This window comes from Canis lupus, chromosome 8 (genome assembly GCF_048164855.1).
Source record: "Canis lupus baileyi chromosome 8, mCanLup2.hap1, whole genome shotgun sequence".
NCBI classification, from domain to species: domain Eukaryota; kingdom Metazoa; phylum Chordata; class Mammalia; order Carnivora; family Canidae; genus Canis; species Canis lupus.
The window spans coordinates 67,338,082-67,361,601 of record NC_132845.1 but is presented as its reverse complement, the minus strand read 5'-3'; the positions used below and the strand labels follow the sequence as shown (position 1 = coordinate 67,361,601).

General features: G+C 41.9%; 1 protein-coding gene across 1 annotated transcript in view; it reads left to right on the top strand.

Moving 5' to 3' along the window:
• The window catches only part of KPNA7 (karyopherin subunit alpha 7), a 37,497-nt gene extending 14,432 nt beyond the window's left edge, over positions 1-23,065 (top strand). The window contains exons 2-11 of the mRNA XM_072837025.1: positions 2,622-2,710; positions 3,652-3,780; positions 8,031-8,113; positions 8,547-8,815; positions 10,199-10,281; positions 12,222-12,485; positions 13,924-14,157; positions 15,846-16,028; positions 19,104-19,250; positions 21,627-23,065. Coding sequence (XP_072693126.1) covers positions 2,622-2,710; positions 3,652-3,780; positions 8,031-8,113; positions 8,547-8,815; positions 10,199-10,281; positions 12,222-12,485; positions 13,924-14,157; positions 15,846-16,028; positions 19,104-19,250; positions 21,627-21,740 — 1,595 coding nt within the window. The 3' untranslated portion in view covers positions 21,741-23,065. The remainder of the gene's footprint in view (positions 1-2,621; positions 2,711-3,651; positions 3,781-8,030; positions 8,114-8,546; positions 8,816-10,198; positions 10,282-12,221; positions 12,486-13,923; positions 14,158-15,845; positions 16,029-19,103; positions 19,251-21,626) is intronic.
• The last annotated feature ends 455 nt before the right edge of the window (positions 23,066-23,520 follow it).

The window sequence follows — 23,520 nt, the reverse complement described above, 5'->3', positions numbered from 1 at the left end:
TCTCGGGTCTCCCAAGATACAAGAACCTTTCATTCAAACTTAGGCACATTCAGAGGATCTCATGGACCCAGCTGGTCAGGCCCCAGACAGTGGGGGAGAGAGATAGCAATGAAGTGGCAACGTGTAGCAATGTTTCAGAAGTGGCCTCCCTTGCTGGAAACACATGCTTTCCTATTTTCCAACATCCCCACGTGTGTTAAGTGCCACCAATGGTGGTGACTTGTTTTCCTCATCAGAACTCCTTACAGACTATTGGCAGCAAAGCTTAGTGATCCAAAGCATGGATGCGGGAGTCAGATCTAGGCTGACGTCCTGGCTCTGAAGCTTAACAGCTGTGGGCACTCTGGGCTTCTGTGGGAAGTGACATCTGAGGTGGTTTCCCTACCAGTAAAATGGGGCTATCTCTACCCTACTATTTTTTTTTCAATTTTATTTTAGATAGCTCAAGAGAGAGCCTGTGCAATTGGAGTGGGGGAGAGAGAGAATCTCAAGTAGACTCCCTCCTGAGCAGAGCCCGATGTGGGGCTTAATCTCATGATCTTCAGATCAAGACCTGAGCTGAAATCAAGAGTTGGAAATTTAACTGACTGAGCCACCTAGGAGCCCCATCTCTACCTTACTATTAATGTTGCTTCATTTAATTCCAAGTGTCTGACATTCCTGGCATGTGATAAATGTATTTTGCTCATTGCTCCCTGAACTGGAGCCCTAATACTACTCTACTCCAGATTTTGAAAATGCCATCTTGTGTCTTATCTCTTGAAGATGTAGGGTATAGTGCCTACATCCGACCTAAATCTCAGTTTCCAGCTGATAATCTTCTCGACCCTGGCTATCATAGCAACTAGAAAACTCTTTTGAGAAAGTGTTCTAAAGGATATTCTGGGGACAGCTGGCTGGCTTAGTAGAACTTGCAACTCTTAATCTCATTGTTGTGAGTTCAAGTCCTATATTGAGTGTGGAGCCTAATTAAAAAAAAATTAAAAAGGAGTGTCTGATTTACCTTTTGGTCCTAAAAAGCAACTCTTCTTCCTTATGGAGCAGAATTTGAGGCTACTTAAAGGTAGATGGAAGTATAGGACATAGTTCTTCTCTAGTCTGAGCTTCTTGTGCCTCTATTCTGAGGCTTAGTCCACTGGCAGCACTTTGTTTAGGGACTTGTCCATGGCCTGGTATCTGCTATTACTGCAAGTGCCTCGGACACCATCATTCTTTTGACTCAAATTCCCTTCTTTGACATTATCATTCTTTTGACTCAAATTCCTTTATTTTTCCTGGTCCCTTGCTGGTGGTTCTTTCTTTTGGGCCATAGTAAGGAGTGTCACCAAGACTGAGTTATTATTCTATTCTCACACAAAGTCTATCTCTCTTCTTAAGACCTCAGTCTTGGCTCTCTACTTCTGGAATTCTGTGTTTAAACTGTCTCATTCAAATTGATGTGTCTAAATTAGTCTTTCCTAACAAAATTATTCCCAGCTGTTCTATCTTCAAGACTAGAGTCCATAGACTCTGGTCATCTTTATCCAGTGTTTCCTTCTCTGCAATGTAGTTTGGCTCATCCCATGTACTTGGAAACAGATGGATATTCATTGCATACTTGTAAGAAATGTCATTGCCCACTGCCTTGGAGAAAGTTAAAATGTGGCCTGATTTGAATAACCTCCTCTGATTAGGGATCGGTTCCCTTTGTGACCTATCACCCACTACCCTCATCCAACAAATATCTGAGTACCTACTTACTATTTGTTATGCGTGATGAAAGGGCTGAGGAATCTTACCTAAGACACATATGACCCCGTTGTCATTGGGAGGAGAGGGAGAAAGATGCACAACCAAGAAAATTTGGGGTGCTGGTAAAAGCTATGGAGAATATAAAACCGACTGGGAAGATACTTAGATTCTTATATAGGAATTCAAAATGTTCCTGCAGGTGAAGAAGGCTGGGCCCAGCTCACACAAAGTGGGCATCCTAGAGAGTCTGAGTTTTCTTCTGAATTCAGTGGCGGCCACTAGAGAGGTTTGAAGCAGGGGAAATTATCTTTAAGAGATCACGTGGCCTCTGTGTGGAGAACAGATTGGAATACAGCAATGGTAGAGGTGGGGGGAAGAGGTGGGAGGCAATTGCCATTGTGTAGCTGGAAGATGATGGTGGCCTGGTCCAGGGTGGAGGCAATCAACCAAAGAATTAGAAGGAGCAGATTATGCTTGAGATCGTTGTGACCTAAGGGTTGGTGGACTGGGTGTGGGAGAAGAGGGTCAACTTCCTGTCCCGGTTGGGTACCAGTTCCTACACAGACATTTTGTACAGAACTACATAGATATAGCCACATGAGAGGGTTCTATACTTCCCTTCCAGCCTACCCTAGCCATCAAAGGCCCAGTTCAAGCTGAAGTGCCTCCAAAAGGTATCCCTCACTGCTGCAGCCCACAGCCGATCTCCTCTGGCTTCCATGGTGCTCATTGCCTACTGAGCCCGGGTGGTGATGCCTGGGGAGGCTGACATCCTGAGTCTGCCCTTCCATCCACTGTGAGCTCTTCCAGGGCTTAGAGCAAGGATAGCTATGACATAGAAACCCACACATTGGGTGCTGACTATCTCCTGGCAATTGCTTTACCTCCAGGTGGCTTACCACTTCGAGTCAATATGCCGACTTTACATGCTCCAGAAGAGAGGCTGAGAAAATTTAAGTACCGAGGCAAAGATGTGTCTGTGAGTACCCAGCCACTGCTTCACTCTCTGGAGGAGCAGTGCAGTGAAAATCTCATGGTTGAGATGCATCATAAATGGAATGGAGCAGGGGTGCCTGGGTGGCTCAGTCGGTTAAGAGTCTGACTCTTTCTTTTGGCTCCAATCATGACCTCAGGGTAGTGAGCCTGATGGCTCTGCACTGAGGGTGGAGCCTGCCTATGATTCTTTCTCCCCTCTCCTTCTGCCCCTTCCTTGCTCATGTGCATGCATGCTCACGTGCTCTCTCTCTCCCTCTATTAAAAAAAAACAAATGGAATGGAGGATCAGGACATGGGGATGACAAAGCAAATATACCAAAATGGAGATCTAAAAGATAAATCCTTTCTCCCAAGGACTCCCAATACTATAAAGTCTACGGGTTTCTTCTGATCTAAGAAAAAAAGGTATATTATTCTGTTTTTAATTTTCATCTTCCTCAGTCTGGCATCCAAGTAAACCTCCTGGGACTAAATCAAGACTAGATGAATGACCTGTTGATGGATGGTGGAAATGGTCAGGGGACATGTGGGTTGTGACATCCCAGTTCCCAGCCCTGCCTGGATCCCCACGGTCGGGAGGCCCACCTGCTCTTCAGGGACTAATCAGCATTGATGAAAATGTGTTCAGACTCGGGGCAATGGGATGCTTTGCTCACATGGCTTTCCAGCTGAGAGAGTCCTAGCCTGCCAAGATTGTAGATAGACTTCCTTCATTTTGGGCAGAAGGTTGACTATTTTTCTGGATGTGGTATAGTGGGAGAAAGCAGAGGAGGTAAACCATGCTGAGACTATTTACTGTGTGATCTTAACTCTTCCAGCCTGTTGCAACTGTAAAAGTGGAATCTGAAGCTTTGAAGAGCTAAATGTGGTGACAAGCTAACTTCCCCTACTCTAAGGGCTTCAATTCTTTCTTTTCCTCACTAGATGAGGCGGCAACAGAGGATAGCAGTCAGCCTGGAACTCCGGAAGGCCAAGAAAGATGAGCAGGCCTTAAAGAGAAGAAATATCGCCAATTTCTCCACTGATCCAGCTTCTGAACAACCAACTAAAGGGGTACACTGGGAATGTGGTGTTCATGAGAATTGTGTATGAAATACGTCCTTAGCTAGTTTCTCTGGCTTGAAGATGTTTCATAGATTCAGAACTTGCAAGTTCTCATTGAGGGTCTTTAAGGAGAGGAATGGAGAGTTCACGGTTAGAACTAAGCTGATGTTTTCAGAAAGCTAAGGGCTGTCACCTTTGTGACTGTGAGTTTGGGATCTATGTTCTAAGCAGGGTGGGGTAGGCAAGATGATGTTTCTAATGGAAATTCACTTGCCACCACTTGGCCAGAAATAGGAAATGAGGGCTTAGGAAGGTTCTCTCTCAGAATCATCTAGTCACTCAATATATAACGGCTTGCCTAGGATCGGAATGCTGTCTTCTGTCTTCCATTCCCCATGCACCTCAGCCTCACTCAGTACAAATTCTGGGTTGACTTGCAGGCCAATATTGTTTTTGAAAATCCTTTCTGGAATGCTCTGATGGGGAAGTTTCTTCTCTTAGACTCCACTAGCCTTGTATCTACGTGTCTTTGATGATCCATCCCCACCTATGTTCCACCTTAACCATCATTGCACCCTTGGGATTAGGACTCTTATGGGGCAGAGATGAGTTCAATCTGGGCAAGTGGATCCATTGACATAGTAGCTGCCATCAAATGGAATGGCTGTAAGCATTCTCTGAATTGCCATACGTGGCTTCTTTCACTCAGTTTAACATTTTCAAGTTTCATCCACGTTGTTGCATGCGTCAGTATTTTATTCCTTTTATAGCTGATTGTATAGATATACCATGTTTTGTTTAGCTATTCATTAGTTGGTGGACATTTGTGTTTCCCCTTTTTGGCAATTATGAATAATGCTGCCTTGTACACAAGTATTTGTGTGGACATGTTTTCAATTCTCCTGAGTATACCTAGGAGTAGAATTACTGGGTCCTATGATCATTCTGTTTAACTCTTTGAGGAACTACCTTTGGTAAACTGAATAGTGTCTCACCCTACTCCCTCCATCAAAACCTCCATCTCCTAATCCCAAGAGCCTGTAAATGTTACTTTGTAGGACAAAGGGGACTTTGTAGGTGTGATTAAATTAAGGATCTTGAGATGGGGAGATTATCCTGGATTAGCTGGATGGGACCAATCACGTTGGTCCTTATAAGGGTGAAGGACAAGTTAGAGCAGGTTATAGGACAACAGAAGCAGAGATTAACATGTTGTGCTTTGAAGATGGAGGGAGGGGGTCACAAGCCAAGGAATGGAGGTGGCCCCGCTAGAAGCTGAACAAGGCTAGAAGACTGATTCTTCCCTCAGAGCCTCCAGGAAGAGCCAGCCCTTCCTTTAGTCTAGTGAAGCTGATCATGAATTTCTGACCCCCCAGAACTGTAAGAGAATGTGTTGTTTTAAGCCACTAAATTTGTGGTAATTTTTACAGTAACAATAGGAAACAGGGATCCCTGGGTGGCACAGCGGTTTGGCGCCTGCCTTTGGCCCAGGGCGCGATCCTGGAGACCCGGGATCGAGTCCCACGTCGGGCTCCTGGTGCATGGAGCCTGCTCCTCCCTCTGCCTGTGTCTCTGCCTGTGTCTCTGCCCCTCTCTCTCTCTCTCTCTCTCTGCGACTATCATAAATAAAAAAATAAAGCCTTTAAAAAAAAAAACAATAGGAAACAAATATATAGCCAAACTATTTTTCAAAGTAGCTATACCATTGTACATTCTGATGTTCTTTTTTTAATTTTCATTTTTTAAAGATTTTTTTTTTCTCATGAGAGAGACAGAGAGGCAGAGACCTAGGCAGAGGGAGAAGTAGGTTCCCCGCAGGGAGGGAGCCCAATGCAGGACTCAATCCCAGGACCCCAGAATCACAACCTGAGCCAAAGGTAAGCACTCGACCACTGAGCCATCCAGGCATCCCTTGATGTTCTTTTTTAAATTTAAATTCAGCATATAGTATATCATTAGTTTCAGGTGTAGAGTTCAACAATTCATCAGTTACAACAATTCAACAGTTGCATATAACACCCAATGCTCATCAGATCACCCAATTACATCACATTCTGACAGTCTTACCAACACTTATTGTTGTCCATTTTCATATTATAGCCATCTAGTAGGTACAAAGGGCTATATTGTTATAAAATTTTGATATGTTTTCCTAACAACTGATGATGATCATTTTTTGATCTGCTTCCTGGCTATTTGTAGATCTTTTGAAGGAATGTCTATTCCAAGCCTTTGCTCATTTTTAAACTTGAGTGATTTGTTCATCTATTGTTGAGTTGTAAGAGTTCCTTATACTGTCTATTCTGGAGACTAGATACCCTTACCCTTATCCTACCCTTACCAGATATATGATTTGTAAATATTTCTTACTCTGTGGATTCTTTTCACTTTCTTGGCAGAATCCTTTGAAGCACAGAAGTTTTAAATTTTGAAACCATTCAATTTGTCTACTTTTATCTTTGGTTCTTATACTTTAGGTATAATGTTTAAGAATCCATTCATTGCCTGATCTAAGGTCACAAAGATTTATGTCTAAGTTTCCTTCTAAGAGTTTTATGGTTTTAGTTCTTATTTTTAGACCTTAGTTCTCTATTTTTGACCTGATCTATTTTGAGTAAATTTTTGTAAAGGGTGTGAGTAGGGGTCCAATTTCGTTGTCCTGCATGTGGATATTTTGTTGTCCTAACATCATAAGACCATCCTCTCCCCCATTGAATTGTCTTCCAACCCTTGTCTAACATCAACGGACCATAAATGTAAGAGTTTATTTGTAGACTCTGGATTCTCTTCCATTGATCAATATGTTTATCCTCTGTCAGCACAACACAGAATTGATTGCTATAGCTCTGTAGTAGGTTTTGGGAAGTGTCTTCCAATTTAGTTCTTCTTCAAGATTATTTTGGCTATTTGGGATCCCTAGCATTGTCAAATGAATTTTAGAATCAACTTGTCAATTTCTTCTATAATGATAGCTCAGATTTTAATGGAGATTACACTGTATCTATAGATCAGTTTATAAGAGTATTGCCATCTTGACAATGTTAAGCCTTCCAATTCATGATCATGTGTATTTTTTAATTTGTTAGGTCTTCCCTAATTTTTTTTATAGTTTCAGTATGTAAGCCATGTACTACTTTTACTAAATTTATTCCCAAGTATTTTACTCTTTTTGATATTGAAAATAAAATTATTTTATTAATTTCAATTTTGGATTGTTCATTGCTGATGTATAAAAATACAAGGGATTTTTATATGTTAATCCTGAAGCCTAGCTGAACCTCTATTTTTGTATATGTGGAGATTCCTTAGGCTCTTCCATCTTCAAATTCTTGAATTCTGCAAATAGCAATAAATTTTATTTTTTTTTTCCAATCTGGAAAATCCAATCTGGATGACTTTTTTCCCCCCTTACCTAGTTCATCTGTCTAGAACTTCCAATACTACATTGAATAAAAGTGACAAGAGTGGACATCCTTGTCTTGTTCCTGATTTTAGGGAGAAAACTTTCCATCCTTTACCATTTAAGTATGATGCTAGCTGTGGGGTTTTATTAGATGGCTTTATCGGGTTGAGGAAGTTGCCTTTTATTTCTAGCTTGTTGAATGTTTATTATCATGGAAGTGTGCCTGAATTTTGTCAAATGCTTATCTTGCATTTACTGAGATGATTGTGTACTTTTCCCCCATCTCATTAATAAGTCCTACTATATTGATGTTCATATGTTGAACTGCCCTTGCCTTTCTGGATTAAATCCCAGTTGGTCATGATGTATAATTCTGTTCATATGTTGATAGATTTTGTTTCCTAGAATTCTTCTTCCTGAAATTAGCTCTTTTTCTTGAATAATCTCTTTTTGGATCAAATAAAACAAATTGCTACAAGCCTTTGGTCAATTTTTGGAGTTTGGAAGGTTGAACTACTCGTGTTGGTTTTCTTGTTTTTATGGAGGAGGGAATTTTTGGAGGTCCTTACTCTGCCATTTTTGCTGATCATCATGTTCTTACTGCATGGGATGAAAAGTTGTTGGGGATACAAGTGATGATAGGGATGACCCCTTCCCCAGAGCATAGGGAGTATCCCACAGATCCATGAGATCTATAAGACCTCCAAGTGTTCTTCTCTCCCCTAATGGAGACCAATGTGCAGACTGGGACATCTTGTCCAAGCCAGCCTGTTCTCATCAGATAGATGGCAGGACTAGATAACCATCATTATTCCTTTGGGCAGAGACTCTGACCTGAATGTGTGTCTCCTTGCAGGTCAGCCTCACCCTGCAAGAAATAATCAATGGTGTGAATACCTCAGATCCAGACCTATGTTTCCAGGCCACCCAGGCAGCCAGGTATCACCAAACAAACTTCTGCTGTTTATAGGTTCCTAGCTAGAAATGAGCTCCAGTGGCCTATTTGGTTTTGTGGAAGTGGCAAAATGCCCACACAATATAAGACAAGGCAAGTCCATTCAAAAGCAAGACTAAATTATTCCTCTACACCATCCTTGAGAACAACTTAAGATATGCAAGTGTTGTCAGAGATGAATTGCTTAATTTAAATTGGCCTCTATAGGGATCTCAGCTCATAGATAATACCTAAAGGGAAAAATATTGCCTTGTCACTGCAAAGTGCTACAGGCTGGACGTTAGGATATTAAGTAGCTCTGGCCCCAGATGTTAGTCTCATTTGATAGCTAGGAATGCCAAGAACACTTATAAAGGAGGTTCTTAATATCAGCCTCACATGACTTGTTTATATATATTTTTCCCTTTCATTACAAAGGAAAATGCTGTCCCAGGAAAAGAACCCTCCTCTAAAACTGATTGTTGAAGCAGGGCTCATTCCCAGGCTGGTGGAGTTCCTGAAGTTGTCACCTCATCCCTGCTTACAGTTCGAGGCAGCCTGGGCTCTGACCAACATTGCTTCAGGGACTTCCGAGCAGACTCAAGCTGTTGTGGAAGGTGGGGCCATACAACCTTTGGTTGAGCTCCTGTCTTCCCCCCACATGACTGTGTGCGAGCAGGCAGTATGGGCCCTTGGTAATATAGCAGGTGAGACTCTCCCCTCTTCCCATTGGGGTAGGAAGCCAGTGGGCCGGGCATCTGGCATGCTATGGGAGTTCTCTGGGTAGCATAAAGATTCAATACACTCAGTATAAATATCTAGAAAAGCTGAGAATAGTATGACAGGCTTTTTCAAAATCCAGAGTCCAGTTCAGAGACCAAAAACTAAAGTGGCAACCAAATGATCCAGTATGTGCTGAAGCTATAGGCTGTCTAGTGAGGTCTGTCAATACCGGGGTCCTACAGCCTCAAGTCTTAATGGCTTCAAGAACAAAAGAAAAGTTTTTGACTCATACAGCATATATAATAGACCCTTGCATAACCCAGGACCCTGAGAGAATTCTATCTCCAGTGAAAGTTACTAAGGAAACATAGCAAAAAAAAAAAAAATGTTTCCTCAGTGTGGGGTACAAGTCCCTGTAAATGCAGTCCTAAAAGGCCTTGTGAATTTGGGGTTGATGCTATATTCCCTGCATGGTCCAGGAAAACATAAGATGAGGAGTTAGTGCTGCAGGGTTGGAAGCTCCAGGATTCCTGGCTGAATATAAATACAATGCTCTTGGGAGGATACGAACTCAATTGGGCCCCTCAGGATTTTGACAAATTAGGATCAGCCAAATATTAGCAGTTTCAAGTTCAGAGAATCAACAACCCACCATGACTGAGTCAGCAAAAACAAACAGTATGATTAGACCTCCAAGGACTTCAGATACTGGGATTAACAAACACAGAATATAAAACAAGTCTGCTTGTTAAATGCTTGCAGAAAGCAAGCACCCATTTGCAGAGACTTTGTCCTTCATTTTGCTTGGTTCAGTAAGGAACAGGCAAAACTGGGTGGTATAAAGTCACCTATGCCTTGCTTTGGTGGTTGGAGTATTATAAACTGAGACTTCTAAGGTCTCAAATTGGTATATTCTTGCCTGAGTGGGACAGCAGGTGGCTAGCATCTACCCATTCCCCCACACTGGGTTCTGAGTTGCATTTGCAAGTTTCCACCCCATGTCAAAGTCGCCTGGGAAGACAATTTGGCCTGCAATAGCCTCCTTCATCTTCCTGAGGAACATGCTGTGAAGTGCTACCAGTATTTAGAGTCTTGAGCACTTCCTGGACCCACTGGCTGCCTCCTTTATGTGTCCACAGACTACTTATAATGATCACTGCTGGGTAGTGCCTGCTTTTCACACTTGGCCTATCTACCCAACTGACATGATGGAGACCCAGGATCTAGTTCATGCCTATACTATGTACTTGTCCAACCCAGGGATACTGTGGCTTCTCTCCCTTTGTACAGCCTTTTAAAAAATGAGTCACTTAGCCCAGGATTCTCTCCGCTCCCTGTTTAATTGTCACATTCTTATCTATTTGTAGGTGATGGCTCAGAATTCAGAGACATCGTTATCTCGAGCAATGCCATTCCACATCTGCTGGCCCTGGTTTCATCAACCATACCAGTAAGAGTCTTTGAAGTAGAAAAACTAGCTAGGTAACAAGTTTCTGAAATTGGGGAAGTACTTTTAAGTCAATGCTAGGTCATATGCTTGCTACCTTGTCCCTTATGACAGCAATTATAAGCAAGGCCTAGGATTGAATATCACATGGGGCAGAGATTGACTTGAATTTGGCCCCAAGGGCCAGTAATGCTGATTTTTCCTCAGGGGGCATTGGAAGAGGTCCATTAAAATTTTTCTAAGCTTATAATCCTACAAAAGTAGATGTTTAAGCTCTCCATTCAAGGGGCACAGACAGAATTAATGGGTCATCTATTCTGATCCTAGGTATTAGGTCTACGTTTGAAGCTTAGAGTCAAAGTTGATTGATGTGGCAACAATAGGGGACCCCTTTGGATAAATGTTGGTTCTAGATTTGTCTCAAACAGAAATGAAGAGAAGGTAGCTTCTAAAAGCCCAGGGAATACCCATCCCCCAAGGAGAGAGAAAACCTGACATTGTGGAATCAGAAAATGGCTGACATGACCAGGGAGTTTGCAAAGAGACAGCAGTGCAAGATGACAAGTAGGGCAAGGGTCCTAGACACCCACATGCTGGCAGAGGGAAGCAGGAAATGAAGTGATCTGATCTTTTGGAAAGACCCTTCTGGCTGTTTGTAAAGTGATAGCGGAGGGAGCTGGAATGCTGCCATGCTGGACATGGGGAATAGGAAGAAGAAAGGTTTTGTGTTAGGTTGTTTGGATGACTATTCTCCTAGAGAAATGGGAAGGATGGAAGGAAGAAGGAATCAGAGCCTTAGTTGTACATATTAATTTGAGGTGAGTGAGAGGCATCATCACAGCAACATCAGGTAGATGGTTAATGCAGGTCCAGATAGTCGTGCATGCATACGTCATCAAGCTGGGCAGGATCAACTAGAGCAGGGGCCAGCTGGTTGCTTTTGTAAATAATTTTTTTTTTTTGGAGCACAGCCATCCCCATTTATTTTTACCCATATTGTCTGTGGCTTTGGTAATGTTACAAGGGCAGAGATGAAAAATTGCAACAGAGACCCTATGGCCCATAAAGCTGGAAGTGTTTACTCTCTGGCCTTCTCCAGAAGAAATATGCCAACCCCTGACCTGGAATATAAGGAGAGCCTGGGACCAAGGGTCTCAGGCTCTAACAATCAGAGTCTGCCCCAAAGACTGAGAAGAAACAGCCCATTTGGCAATAGAAATGCAGGTTTGGTGTCATAGGTGCCAAGAAGAGGTTTTTCAAGAGGGGTACTAACTAAGGCTAAGAGGGACAGTAACTTTAGAATTGAAAAAGCAGCTGTTGGATTTGGTGGCCTGGAAGAAACCAATTTCATCACCCAGTACAAAGAAGTAGGGGCAGAAATATGACCAGAGGGGTGGAAGAACAAATGGGAAGCTGCAAGGTAGACAGTGAATAGAGATGGACTCTGGGAAAAGTAGGAGCAGGATGATGGCTAGAGAGGTGGGCCCCAGAGTGTGGGAAGGATGCAGAAAAGCGATGGTGGGGATAGAATCTTCAAAGGCAAAAATGGGATCCAGATGCAGGGTAGGAAGACTGACCCTTGAACAAAGATCAGGAATGTGGTTACCACATGTTGGTGGAGTGAGTGACAGTTGTGCAGACCAAGTAACTCGTGCTTGGCCTTTGTTTTGTCAATGAAAAATAAAATAGGTCATCAACTGAGTCAAGTGGGGAGGGACATTTTGAAGAATATGAGGAAACCTCCACCTAACATTTGAAAAGGAAGCTTAAAGCTCATTCTCGGTCTCCTCTGTATGCATCACTATCGAGAACATATTCTGCATGAAGCTCAAATACTTTGCTCCACACTGGTCAATAATATTGATCAGGGATGGCAAGGACACACAGCTGTTGGCATTTTTCCTTCTTTGCACCCAATGCTGGAAGCAGTCTCCTTATTACAGATCACGTTTCTGCGGAATATCACGTGGACCTTGTCCAACCTGTGCCGAAACAAAAATCCTTACCCTTGCAAGACAGCCGTGAAGCAAATGTTGCCTGTCCTGTCCCACCTCCTGCAGCACCAAGACAGTGAGGTTCTCTCGGATACCTGCTGGGCCCTGTCCTACCTCACCGATGGCTGCAATGAGCGCATCGGCCAAGTGGTCAACACAGGGGTCCTGCCCAGGCTGGTCCAGCTTATGAGCAGCTCAGAGCTCAATGTCTTGGTAAATGTCCCCGGCTCCCATCTGGGTCTGTATGGGCCTTCAGATTAGAATATGTGAGTCCTATTCACTTGAACAAGATCTCTCCCACCCACAGTCTTCCATAGTCAGATCTCTTACTTTACCTAGAACAAAGCTTGTCATCTGCATTTCCCAGGTTTCTGCTACTCTTTAGCCAAAGACGAATCTCTCTTGATCCAAAAATCCTAGTGGATGTTAAGTAATTTACTTTGTCTTCCTCTGGTAGCTAGAAAATAGAGACAAGCACCAGATTAAAATAATACCTTCACCCAGCCAACTATTCTTTTGTGGCTGTGGCCTTGCTTTCCAAGGATCTGTGCATGCAGATGTTAACAAGTTGGCTAATACGGTGTGCACATGTGTGAGTGTATTAATGTAAAGCTCATTGTAACATTTGAATTTCTTACTCAAGTATAAAAGAAAATTCCCTCTTATCCTCACCCCAGTTTGTTATTAGACTATTTCAGTATAGGTGAAAATGAAAAAAAAAAATCAAATGCTTTGCTAGGTTATGAAATGTGTCCCTTATACAATATGCTTCTTGAAGACATGCCTTAAGATACGGGTGGCCTTTTGGATTACTGTGGCTAACGTATATTTATGCAGCCTTAGTGATCATCTATGTCTAGATTAGCATAGTATTCCTCATATGTCAAGGTTAGTTTGGAGATACTCTCTTTCTACCCTCTCTGCCTCCAACAGTATCTATAAAAAGCTTTTAGTCCTGGGGTGGGGGGGCCTAGGGCCCATTTGGAGCCATCCTGCCAAAGTGATTGGCCTATAGCACTACTTCTACCTCTCACTTGATTAGCAGATACCTAGCATATAAGGCTAGGAAAACTCCAGAACTGTTGATAGTCTGTGCTGGGGCAGCCATTACGGTGCAGAGAAATCAAAATAAATGCAGTCAGCCCTTAGAGGATGGTTGTCTTGAGCCCAATTGCACCCCCCATCCTGGGGACCTACAGAGTTGAGAGGGAGTTTGTGAATACATAAAAAAAAAATGCCATTGGGATCTCATTAGCTCCAATTAAATATACAACAAAAACTTGATACTGGTGCTAAATACAAATTTGGTAGAAATTATTACATTATACACACTGTAATCAATTTAGTGATTTTTCCCAGTATAAGGATACAGAAAGGGCAGCATCATTTCTTAATAAAGGCAACACTTGACCTCTATCTCATGTGAGCTGGAACTATCGAGAGGCTAGCCTAGTACCTGTAAACTATGCAAATGGCTGTGGATGTGCTGAATTAATAAGGATCATGGACTTAATCACTATTCACAGGTTTTCTGAGCACCATCAACATGGCATGACAAATATCTGGGAATGCACAGAGCTTGGTGTGATCATCTCCTTCTGTTATGATACATTTGCAATGCTTGGTTATACTCCTAGCCTTGTTCTTCCAGACCCCCTCTCTCCGCACAATTGGGAACATCGTCACAGGAACGGATTACCAGACCCAGATGGCCATTGACGCGGGCATGCTGAACGTGCTGCCCCAACTCCTGATGCACCCCAAGTCCTCCATCCAGAAGGAGGCAGCTTGGGCCTTGAGCAATGTGGCTGCAGGGCCCTGCCAACACATCCAGCGGCTGATCGCTTGCGGCATGCTGCCTCCCTTGGTGGCTCTGCTAAAAAATGTAAGCGATGCACTCCGTGTCTGTGACAAAAGGCTATTTTCCAACCGGCCCTGTGTTGAACTCCTCCAGGAATTCAGACACAGGCTAAGAAGCAAATTAATTGAGCTCACAACAGAGCTATGAGACCTTAGTTTCCTAACTCTCCTTGGAAAAGAAGAGGCATCTCATTTTGGCTGACCCATTAAAGATTTAAGAGACTAAACAGGCATTGTTCAATGAAAAGGTGATCCCATGGATCAGATATTCAGAAAAAAATATTGAGCTGGAAAATATTGGTTTATCTTTAGTGTTAAAAGAATGGGCCATCCACTCTACTTGCCAAAAGAGAGGGGTAGGGGAGGTTTGGTTTTGTTTTAGGAGGAAAAACCTATCAGGTTATGGTGATATTAGACACTGAAGAACTGAAAGGCCACTGAAGGTGGCCTTTTCAGTGTAAAAATCACATCAATTAGAGTGGTAATATACACTGAAAAGCCAGATATAAAAGTAGAAATACAATAAAGCTTCCTTCTTCCCCCTGACTCCTACTTGCCTTTCCCAGGACTACTACTATTTGTCAGCATTTCTTTTTGCCATCTTCGAATGGATGTGACAGGTGTTTAAATCCTCTACGTGTGAAATGAGCCAGGAGTGGCTCAGTCTTGTCGGGGTGGGGAGGCAAGCGTGGTAGGATGGGGAAGAGAAGCTGCTGGTGGTGAGCCTGCTCTCCAGTTGGATGGTGGTTTCCCAGATGTGTGACCCAAATCAAGGGTTCAATCCATCAGGTATTTCCTATCCTCTGTGTGTCTGTGAGTCTGTACATATTCTAATCAGAACATCCAGTCACGAATCAAGGAGTAATTTTATTTCCAACTGCCTTTTGAATTACAACTGGCTCCAAGCTAGTTATCGTTGTGTCCTTTTTTGTTTGTTCTTTAAGCTGAGGTCACAGTTTTTCCCCAGCCATTAAAGCGGGAATAACTCCTGCCTGGGGATAGAAGGATCTATGGCAGGATGCCTGGGTGGCTCAGTTGTTGAGCATCTGCCTTTGGCTCAGGGCATGATCCTGAGATCTGGGATCGAATCCCACATCAGGTTCCCTGTGGGGAGCCTGTTTCTCCCTCTGCCTGTGTGTCTCTGCCCCCCTGCCCTGTGTCTCTCATAAATAAATCTTAAAAAGAAAAAAAAAGTATCTATGGCAAATTACTCCCATACCTCTGGGTAAACTGTTTCTTGTAAATGCAAGGCAAGGCATACATTGAGTAATGTTTCAATGGCCTTCTTCTGTCACCTCTGGGCTGGCTCAGTCCCTGAGATTACTTCTGTGTGCTCAGCTTTGTAGCTCTGGAGCTTCTTGTCCATAGTTTTCCTGTGACAGAAATACCAGAAATGTTGACCTCTGGGTCACTATAACCTAAAGTTCCAAGCATAATGTCTATTTTTCCCATAAACCTGACCTAAAGAAATGAGTCTACTTCAACTTAGAACCTTTTTTAAGGCCCCATAGGAGTCTGCCTGCCTGCTTCTGGGCTTCTCAAAGATGCTGTCTTCTGCATAAGAACTGGAGGCAGATTGCTGGGGTGTTCTATGTAAATTGCACATACAGTCCTGGCTGTCATTAGCCTACCTAGAAATTGAACTAAGTGTTAGCATCTCTATATTTAATGTCTTCAGGATCTGTAAAGAATGTAAATGTTCTCTTTCTGTAGGGAGAATTTAAAGTCCAGAAAGAGGCTGTTTGGATCGTGGCTAACTTCACAACTGGAGGCACCATAGACCAGTTGATCCACCTTGTCCACTCTGGAGTCCTGGAGCCACTAGTGAATCTGCTTACCATACAAGACACCAAAATTGTTATCATCATCCTTGACATTATCTCTTTTATCCTCCAGGTGAGCTGTTTGAAGCAGGTTGGTTTTTAAACAGCAGTCTCCAATTTTAAGGCATTTAATTTGGTTCTTAAAACTCACATGTGGATTCTCTTTCTACTCCTTCACCCTTCCTCCTGGCCATGTATCCTATGGGTAACAAAAACAGGACTTGCAAAGAAGGTCCATCTTCATTTTTCAAGTGAGTGCCCAGCATTGTTTCAAATGCTCAGGATACAACAGAACAATATTTTTTGTTCTGTTTGAGCTCATATATTAATGGGGAGAGAAACAGACACAGCAGTTCAGAGTTTATCTGGTAAAAGGGCAGTCACTGGTGGCTCAGAGAGGGAGAGAGAATGGTGATCCCTTGTATGTAATTGTCAGCAGAAACTTGTCTCAGGAAGAACATTTATGTAAAACCCTAAGAGAAGTGAAGCAATGAGTCTTGTGGTTATCTGGGGGAAGAGTACTCAAGGATGAGTGGGAGTGAATGCATAGAAGGTGGTAGTCCTGCTCAGAGTACCCAGATCACATAAGGTGTGGGAGCACTTCAGCTTACTCTGAGTGAGATGGAGAAACCAATCAAAAGTTTGAAGCAGGGGAAAGCAGTCTGTGAACCACATGGCTGGCTCTTTTAGAAGGCTAAAACATAAGATGCACTCAAAAGAGCAGCAAGAAGTTACAAGGGTTAGATCTTGAAACTGGCCACAAAGACTTGAATTAGAAATCTAGAAAAGTCTTATTTCTGAAACTCGGTGTTCATAGACCATTTGTGTCAGTTCTATATCACAGCATAATTGATTACTCCCTAGAAGTCTAGAACAAATACTTATTATCTCATATAGTTTCTGGGATTAGAAATCTGGGGGCAGCTTAGCTGGATGGTTCTGGGTCAGCGCCTCTCATGAGGTTCAAGGTGTCAATTGGGGCTGCAGTCTCATCCAAAGGCTTGATGGAAGCTGGAGGATCAGCTTCCAAGTTGGCTCACTCACATGCCTGGAAGGTTATTCTCACTATGTGGACCTCTTCATAGGATCATTTGTGTGTCTTCACATTATGGCAACTGGGTTCTTCTGGAAGAAGTTATCTAGGAAAGCAAGGTGAAAGCCCTAATGGCTTTTATGACCTAGCCTTGGAAATCATTTCAACAACATCCTATTGGTTACAACCCCACTCAACATGGGAGGAAGCTATACAAGGGTAGGGATCATCTGAGGCCATCTTGAAGGCTGGCTATATTCATCTGGTTAAGGTTCTTTTATATGCAACTAACCTGCTTGAAAATTTTCAAAGTAGCACCAGGGGACTCCTTTTAAAAGCTCACTTTAAACATCCTTTTCATGTAACTGTTTTGGAAAGAACTGACCAGAGTCAAGAACAGATTTGAAACAGCACCCAATTAGACACTAAGACTGAGTAAATCACATAGATGAGGAATAGAGACTTGCCACCCATAGAGAAAGTTGGACATAATGATATACCACTTTGTGAAAGCACACTTGTGGGCTGTAGAAATTTAACTTCATCTGTTTCATTTGAACTAAACATTTGGGATTTTTTTCCTTGGGAGAGTCTGGGGAAAACCATATCTGACAGACCAGAGAGAGGCACTGGAATAGCAGCTTAGGAGGACAAGGTCCTCTGGGCAGCAGAGTGAAACTCAAGTTTTTTTGAAATGACTTTGGGGCTGTTTGCTGTGGTGTCAATGTCCAAAATCCTTTCCCAGAGTTCTGACTGCTCTTGATCATCCCACTTTCCCCAGCTTTCTTAGGTTAATCTAGCAGATTGGTCCTGCCTCAGTTTGTTTGCTCAAAGCAAAAAAACAAATAAACAAACAAAAAAAAACCCACCTCATTTTGGACCTGCAGATAGGAATAGAGCGTGTCAAGGTTTAGAGATACAGTGCAAACCCTCATCAGGTAGACAGTGTAGACTAAATAATATTTAACTTGAACCACGGGAGGTTTTCTTATCATTGCACACAAAATAGAGAGCTGAGCCCTTCAGGAGCTGACACCAAAGCCTTTTCTTTATTTCTCTTCACTTCTCCCAAATAGGCTGTTGAGCTAAATTACTCCCCTGTCTCCTAAAATGCCAGCCACACTTATTCCTTCAAATCTTTGTCTTTAAAAAAAAAAACAAAAAAACAAATCTTTGTCTTTGCCCCTCTTTGCTTTGGGAATACTGTGATTATCCTATGGTTGACCCTGGCACAGCACTCTTTATCAAGAACATGTGTTATTTTCCAAGCCTTTTATGTACATCTTCTTTAACTTAACTGATCATTTACTATATTATGCTTTCTGTACTGTAACAATTATTTACCTGTCTGCCCCAATAACATGATCTTAAAATCTTAAAATCACATCTTCATAAGGTTTTGTAGGCCTTGCCCATAGTAGATGTAAATGTTTGAATGAATAAACAGCTCTAAATGATAAATCCAATGATCAGCATTGGATTAAATCCACTCATGTTACTTGTTTCCAGGGAATTTGGTTATTTCCCATGATGTTATTAAGGGTCTCCTTCATCTTACTTCTCAAAGCTTTCCAGAGAGGGTATGGCCAGAACACCTACATTTAAATAACATTACTTGAACTCTTTTAAACTTTAAATTTTAAACAATTTCCATTAATTAGAAAGGGGATATCTATTAAACAGTAGTAGCAATGTATTTATGGAGGGCAGTATACTTGACAAAAGTTGTATTTTGTGCAATTAATATAAATCTGTGTACTATAAACATCAACATCTAAAAGAGGAGGAAAATCCTGATTGTTTTTTTCTTTTGAGACAGAGAGAGAGACAAGAGAGTTGGTGAGGGGGAGAGGGAGAGAGAAATCTCAAGTAGACTCCATGCCCAGCATGGAGACCAATGTAGGGCTTGATCTTACAACCCTGAGCCAAAATCCAGAGCTGGATGCTTAACTGACTGAGCCACCCAGGTACCCCTGATCCTGCAATCTTAATTAGGGAAAAGTAAAACTGTGGCTGTCCATTCAGGAATGGGAGCCTTTGGTCTGATTCCACAGTGGTAAAGCTCTACCTCCAAAGGGCTTTTGTCCAGTCTTACTTTTTCTTATATACCCACAGGCAGCAGAGAAGCTTTCAGAGAAGGAAAATCTGTGTCTTCTGATAGAAGAAATTGGTGGCATTGATAAAATTGAGGCTTTGCAACTTCATGAGAATCCTCAGGTTGCCCTGACTGCTTTGAACATTATCGAGAACCATTTTTGTGAGGTAAGTGATTTCAGAGTGGAAAGGAGTACCCATACCTCCTGGCAGGCCACCTTAGCGGGTGATTCACTGGGCAGGTGCCCATACTGCTCCTGTGAGGTGGGTGACAAGATGGACGGGTGGGCTTCTTTCATGACTTAGCTTTGAGTTTCTCCCCATCCATGTTGAATGGTCTATCTCTGAGTGACAGCTCCCTGGCTCCTAGAAACCATTCTAGTCCCATAAAAGCTTGTCTTCCTGCCTCTGGTTTAGAACTTTGTTTTTTTTTGTTTGTTTGTTTTTTGTTTTTTTTCTGTTTTTTGTTTGTTTGTTTGTTTTTGGTTTTGGTTTGGTTTTGTTTTCCCCTGCTTGCCTCTTTTGATGTGGAGGGATGGAGGAAGGGAGGTGATATGATGCTGAAGTGATTTTTTTTTTTTTTTTTGAGAAACACAAACAACTAAGGCAGGTCCAGTTTTCAAAACATTTTGCTACTTACTGCATTTTGTCTCTTTCCAGAATATGGGGTTTGGGATAAACTGTACACAGGGCTTCTAACTTTTCTGCAGGAGCAGGGAATAATGATCAGACAGCACTAGCCACTCCTTCGAAACATTTTTTATTGTAATAAAATATGCAACATAAAAATTTACCATTTTAACCATTTTTGAGTGTACGGTTCAGGGTCACTGACTACCTTCACATTGCTATGTAGCCATCACCAGTATCATCTCTAGAAATTTCCCATCTTTGCAAAATGAAGCTCTGTCCCCATTAAACATTAGTTTCCCATCTTTCCTCTCCCCACAGCCCATGGCAACCACCATTTAACTTTCTTTGTGAATCTGATTATCTCAGTACATCGTATAGGTAGACTTCTACAGTGTTTGTTCTTTTGTGACTGTTTTGTTTTACTCAGCAGAATCCCTGCAAGGGTCGTCCATGTTGTTGCAGGTGCCAGAATTTCCTTAATATTTTAGGCTGAGTAATATTCCATTGTGTGGATAGACTACATTTTGTTTATCCATCCATTTTAGATATTCACTTGGACTATCCTGACTCTTGTGAATAATGTTGCTATGAATATGGGAGTACAAATATCTGTTCGAATTCCTGCTTTCAGTTCTTTTGGGGGTCTATACAGAAGTGGAATTGTTGGGTAATTCTATTTTTAATTTTTGAGGAACCACTATCCTGTTATTCATAGGAAATGCACCGTTTTACATTCTCCCCAGCAATGCATGAAGGTTCTCATTTTTCAACATCCTTGCCGATACTTGTTATCTGTTTGATCATAGTCATCCTAATGGGTGCAAAGTGGTATCTCACTGTAGTTTTGAGTTGCATATGCATTAGATATTTTCCATATGAAGAAGATGAGCTCAAAGTTCTTCAGTGGCCAGGGGGCTGGTGGTTTATAGTGAATGACATTCCATTAGGCATCAAATTCGAATCCACAAAATCTTGAGCCATACAACAAATATGACTGGGTTGATGTCTGCCTTCAGTTAGATGAACCAATACTGGTTTGGGACAAAGAGGATGCTCTCAAAGCAGAGAGGACCCAGAATAGTAATCAGCATTTTCTGGGTTAAGGAATTAGGAAACCCATCTCTTAAAGGAGGTTCAGATCTCTAGGACTCATCCAAGGGCTCCAGGCTTAAAGACTTTGGATTTAGAAGTAACAGCTACATACACTGTGTCCTTACTGGCTGTAAGGGCACTGTTCTGTGTATCAAAACTGTACTTAAAAATAAGCCAGACACAAGAGCACAAATACTGTATGATTTCACTTATATCAGGGACCTAGAAGAGTCAAACTCAGACAGACATACAGTAGACATACAGTGGGTGCCAGGGCGCCTGGGTAGCTCAGATGGTTAAGCATCTGCCGTTGGCTCAGGTCATGATATCTGGGTCTTGGGATCGAGCCCCACATCAGGCTTCTGGCTCTCCTCCTCTCTCTCTCTCTGCCTGTCCCTCTGCTCATGTTCTCATTCTCTCTCTCTGTCTCAAATTAATAAATATTTATTTTAAAAAATGTGTGCCAGGAGCTGCAGTAGAGAAGGAAATAGATAGTTAGTGTTTAATAGGTACAGAGCTTCAGTTTGAAATGACAAAGTTCTGGAGATGAATGGGAGAGGGTACACAGCAATGTGAATATACTTAATGCTACCAAACAAATGGTTAAAGATGGTGAATTTTATGGTATGTATGTTTTACCACACACATAAACTGCATTTAAGTTCCAACCTGAGAGATATTTCAATGCTTCTTTCCTCTGAGGGAGATGAGGCAAATTTAGAGCAAATTGCTAATCCACAGAAGATGTTAAGGAGTCAACTGTGTGGCAGTAATGTGCTGAGAGCCTGCAGGTATAATAGTGTCTCTTCTTCCCTGAAGGGAGAAGAAAGTGGTGCAATATTACCAGCCCTGGACCAAGATAATGAATTCTTAAACCGCTTAACAAAAAAACACCAAGGCCCCACGACTTCTAAACAAAGGACCAAACCCTAATGGGTAACTTCTTTGAGAACCTTCTATGAATTGGCTTGGCATGGGTATAAAGCTTTTTAAACTAGATGTTAATAAAATTTTCAACACATTCACCTCCATCTATCAAAAATGCTGTTAAACCACTTGCATTTAAAAGTCATGTGGAATTCATCTTCTAAGAATATATAGTTTAGTGATTACCTTTAAGGATCTTAAAGGAAGACACTGAAAACAATAGAATAGTCTTATAGCTATCTAGACAAATTTCCACTTGTAGGCTAGGTTTAACCAGTAATTCTTCTATTTCTTTCCCATTTCCTTTTCATTGTCATGGAACACCTGTTAATACAGAACATTCTTCAGGGAAAGCTGTGTGGACAATGATCAAGAGGAGAATAAGGGTAGGATGGGAAGGACCTAGGAACACAATAGTAGGCAGTGTTATGATGGATGTGGGATACACTTTAAGGAGGATTGGACTTGATCTGCATTATTTGAGTGTAGAGATGGATCAAGTTCTATTGTGGCTCTGAAGCATCACACCAAAATGTCATGCCCAAAGCAGGTCTTCATTGGTACTTGATAACTGAAGAAGAAAGATGTATGGGAGTCCATCTAAAATACTGCTGGAAAACTATTCATGTTCTCACAAACATCTCATTTAGTGGGGAGGACAAATCTACAACTTAGTGGACATTAGATCTTCTGATAACTATCCTCATCAACTTTGGGGGTGACTATGCTTGCTGCTGAGAGCTGTTGGTGGGATGGGATCCTCAGTGTTTTGCTCTCCTACATGGAAATGGAGGGGACCCAGGAAACTCCTTTTCAATTCCCTCTTTCGTTCATTAGCTCAGGACATCCTAGCTTGGTACATCTCTGACCAAGCAGAATCCCACCCTACAAGGACTTTGAATCTTAGACCCAGGAATTGAGCATAGAAGAAACAAATAGTGGGCAAGTGTTCATTTACTCCAGTGGCAGGACTTTATGCTCAGTGGAGAGGATGCTCTTCCTGCTTCTCCAAGTCCTCCCTTTGGTCCTGTCTGCTCTCCCATACTCCTTATTAAAAAATATTCATCCACTTATTTATTAGATAGTGAGCAATGGGAGGAGGAGAGGGAGAAGGACAAGCAGACTCTGGGCTGAGTGCAGAGCCTGATGTAGGGCTCAATCCCACCACCCTTATATCACAACATGAGTGGAAATCTAGAGCCACTCACTCAGTTGACTGAGACACCAAGGTGCCCCTCTTCTCCTATGCTCTTACAACAGATTCCCTTTTTGTTTAAATAACCAGAATTACTTTCTGTTGCTTGCAGCTAAAGAATCTTAACTGATATACATGGGGTGAAAAATTAAACTGTAACTAGTTATTATTTAAATCCAAAAGATCTCATTGTATAAAGTTTGAACTTTAAGTTAAAAGCACAAGTAAAAGAATGTAACAAATTGTATATATTACCATATAGTATATATAATAATTATTAGGTATTATTTGTATATTTCTTAAAATTAAAAACAAAACTAAGAACGGGAAAAATGATTCTACCATTCCATCACAACTATTCTGGATTGATTATTTTTAAGTAATCAATGCCCCATGTGAAGTTTAAACTCATGACCCCTGAGTCTCATGAGGATTGAGCCAGCCAGGTGCCCCATCAACACCACTATTTTTATGTTTGTGTTTTCCCTTCTAGTTTGAGTCCACATATACCTTTTTTTTTCTTTTATCTGACTAAGATCTGATTCTTTTTCAACATTTTAAAATGCCACCATTGGTTGGTCTCTATTAGAA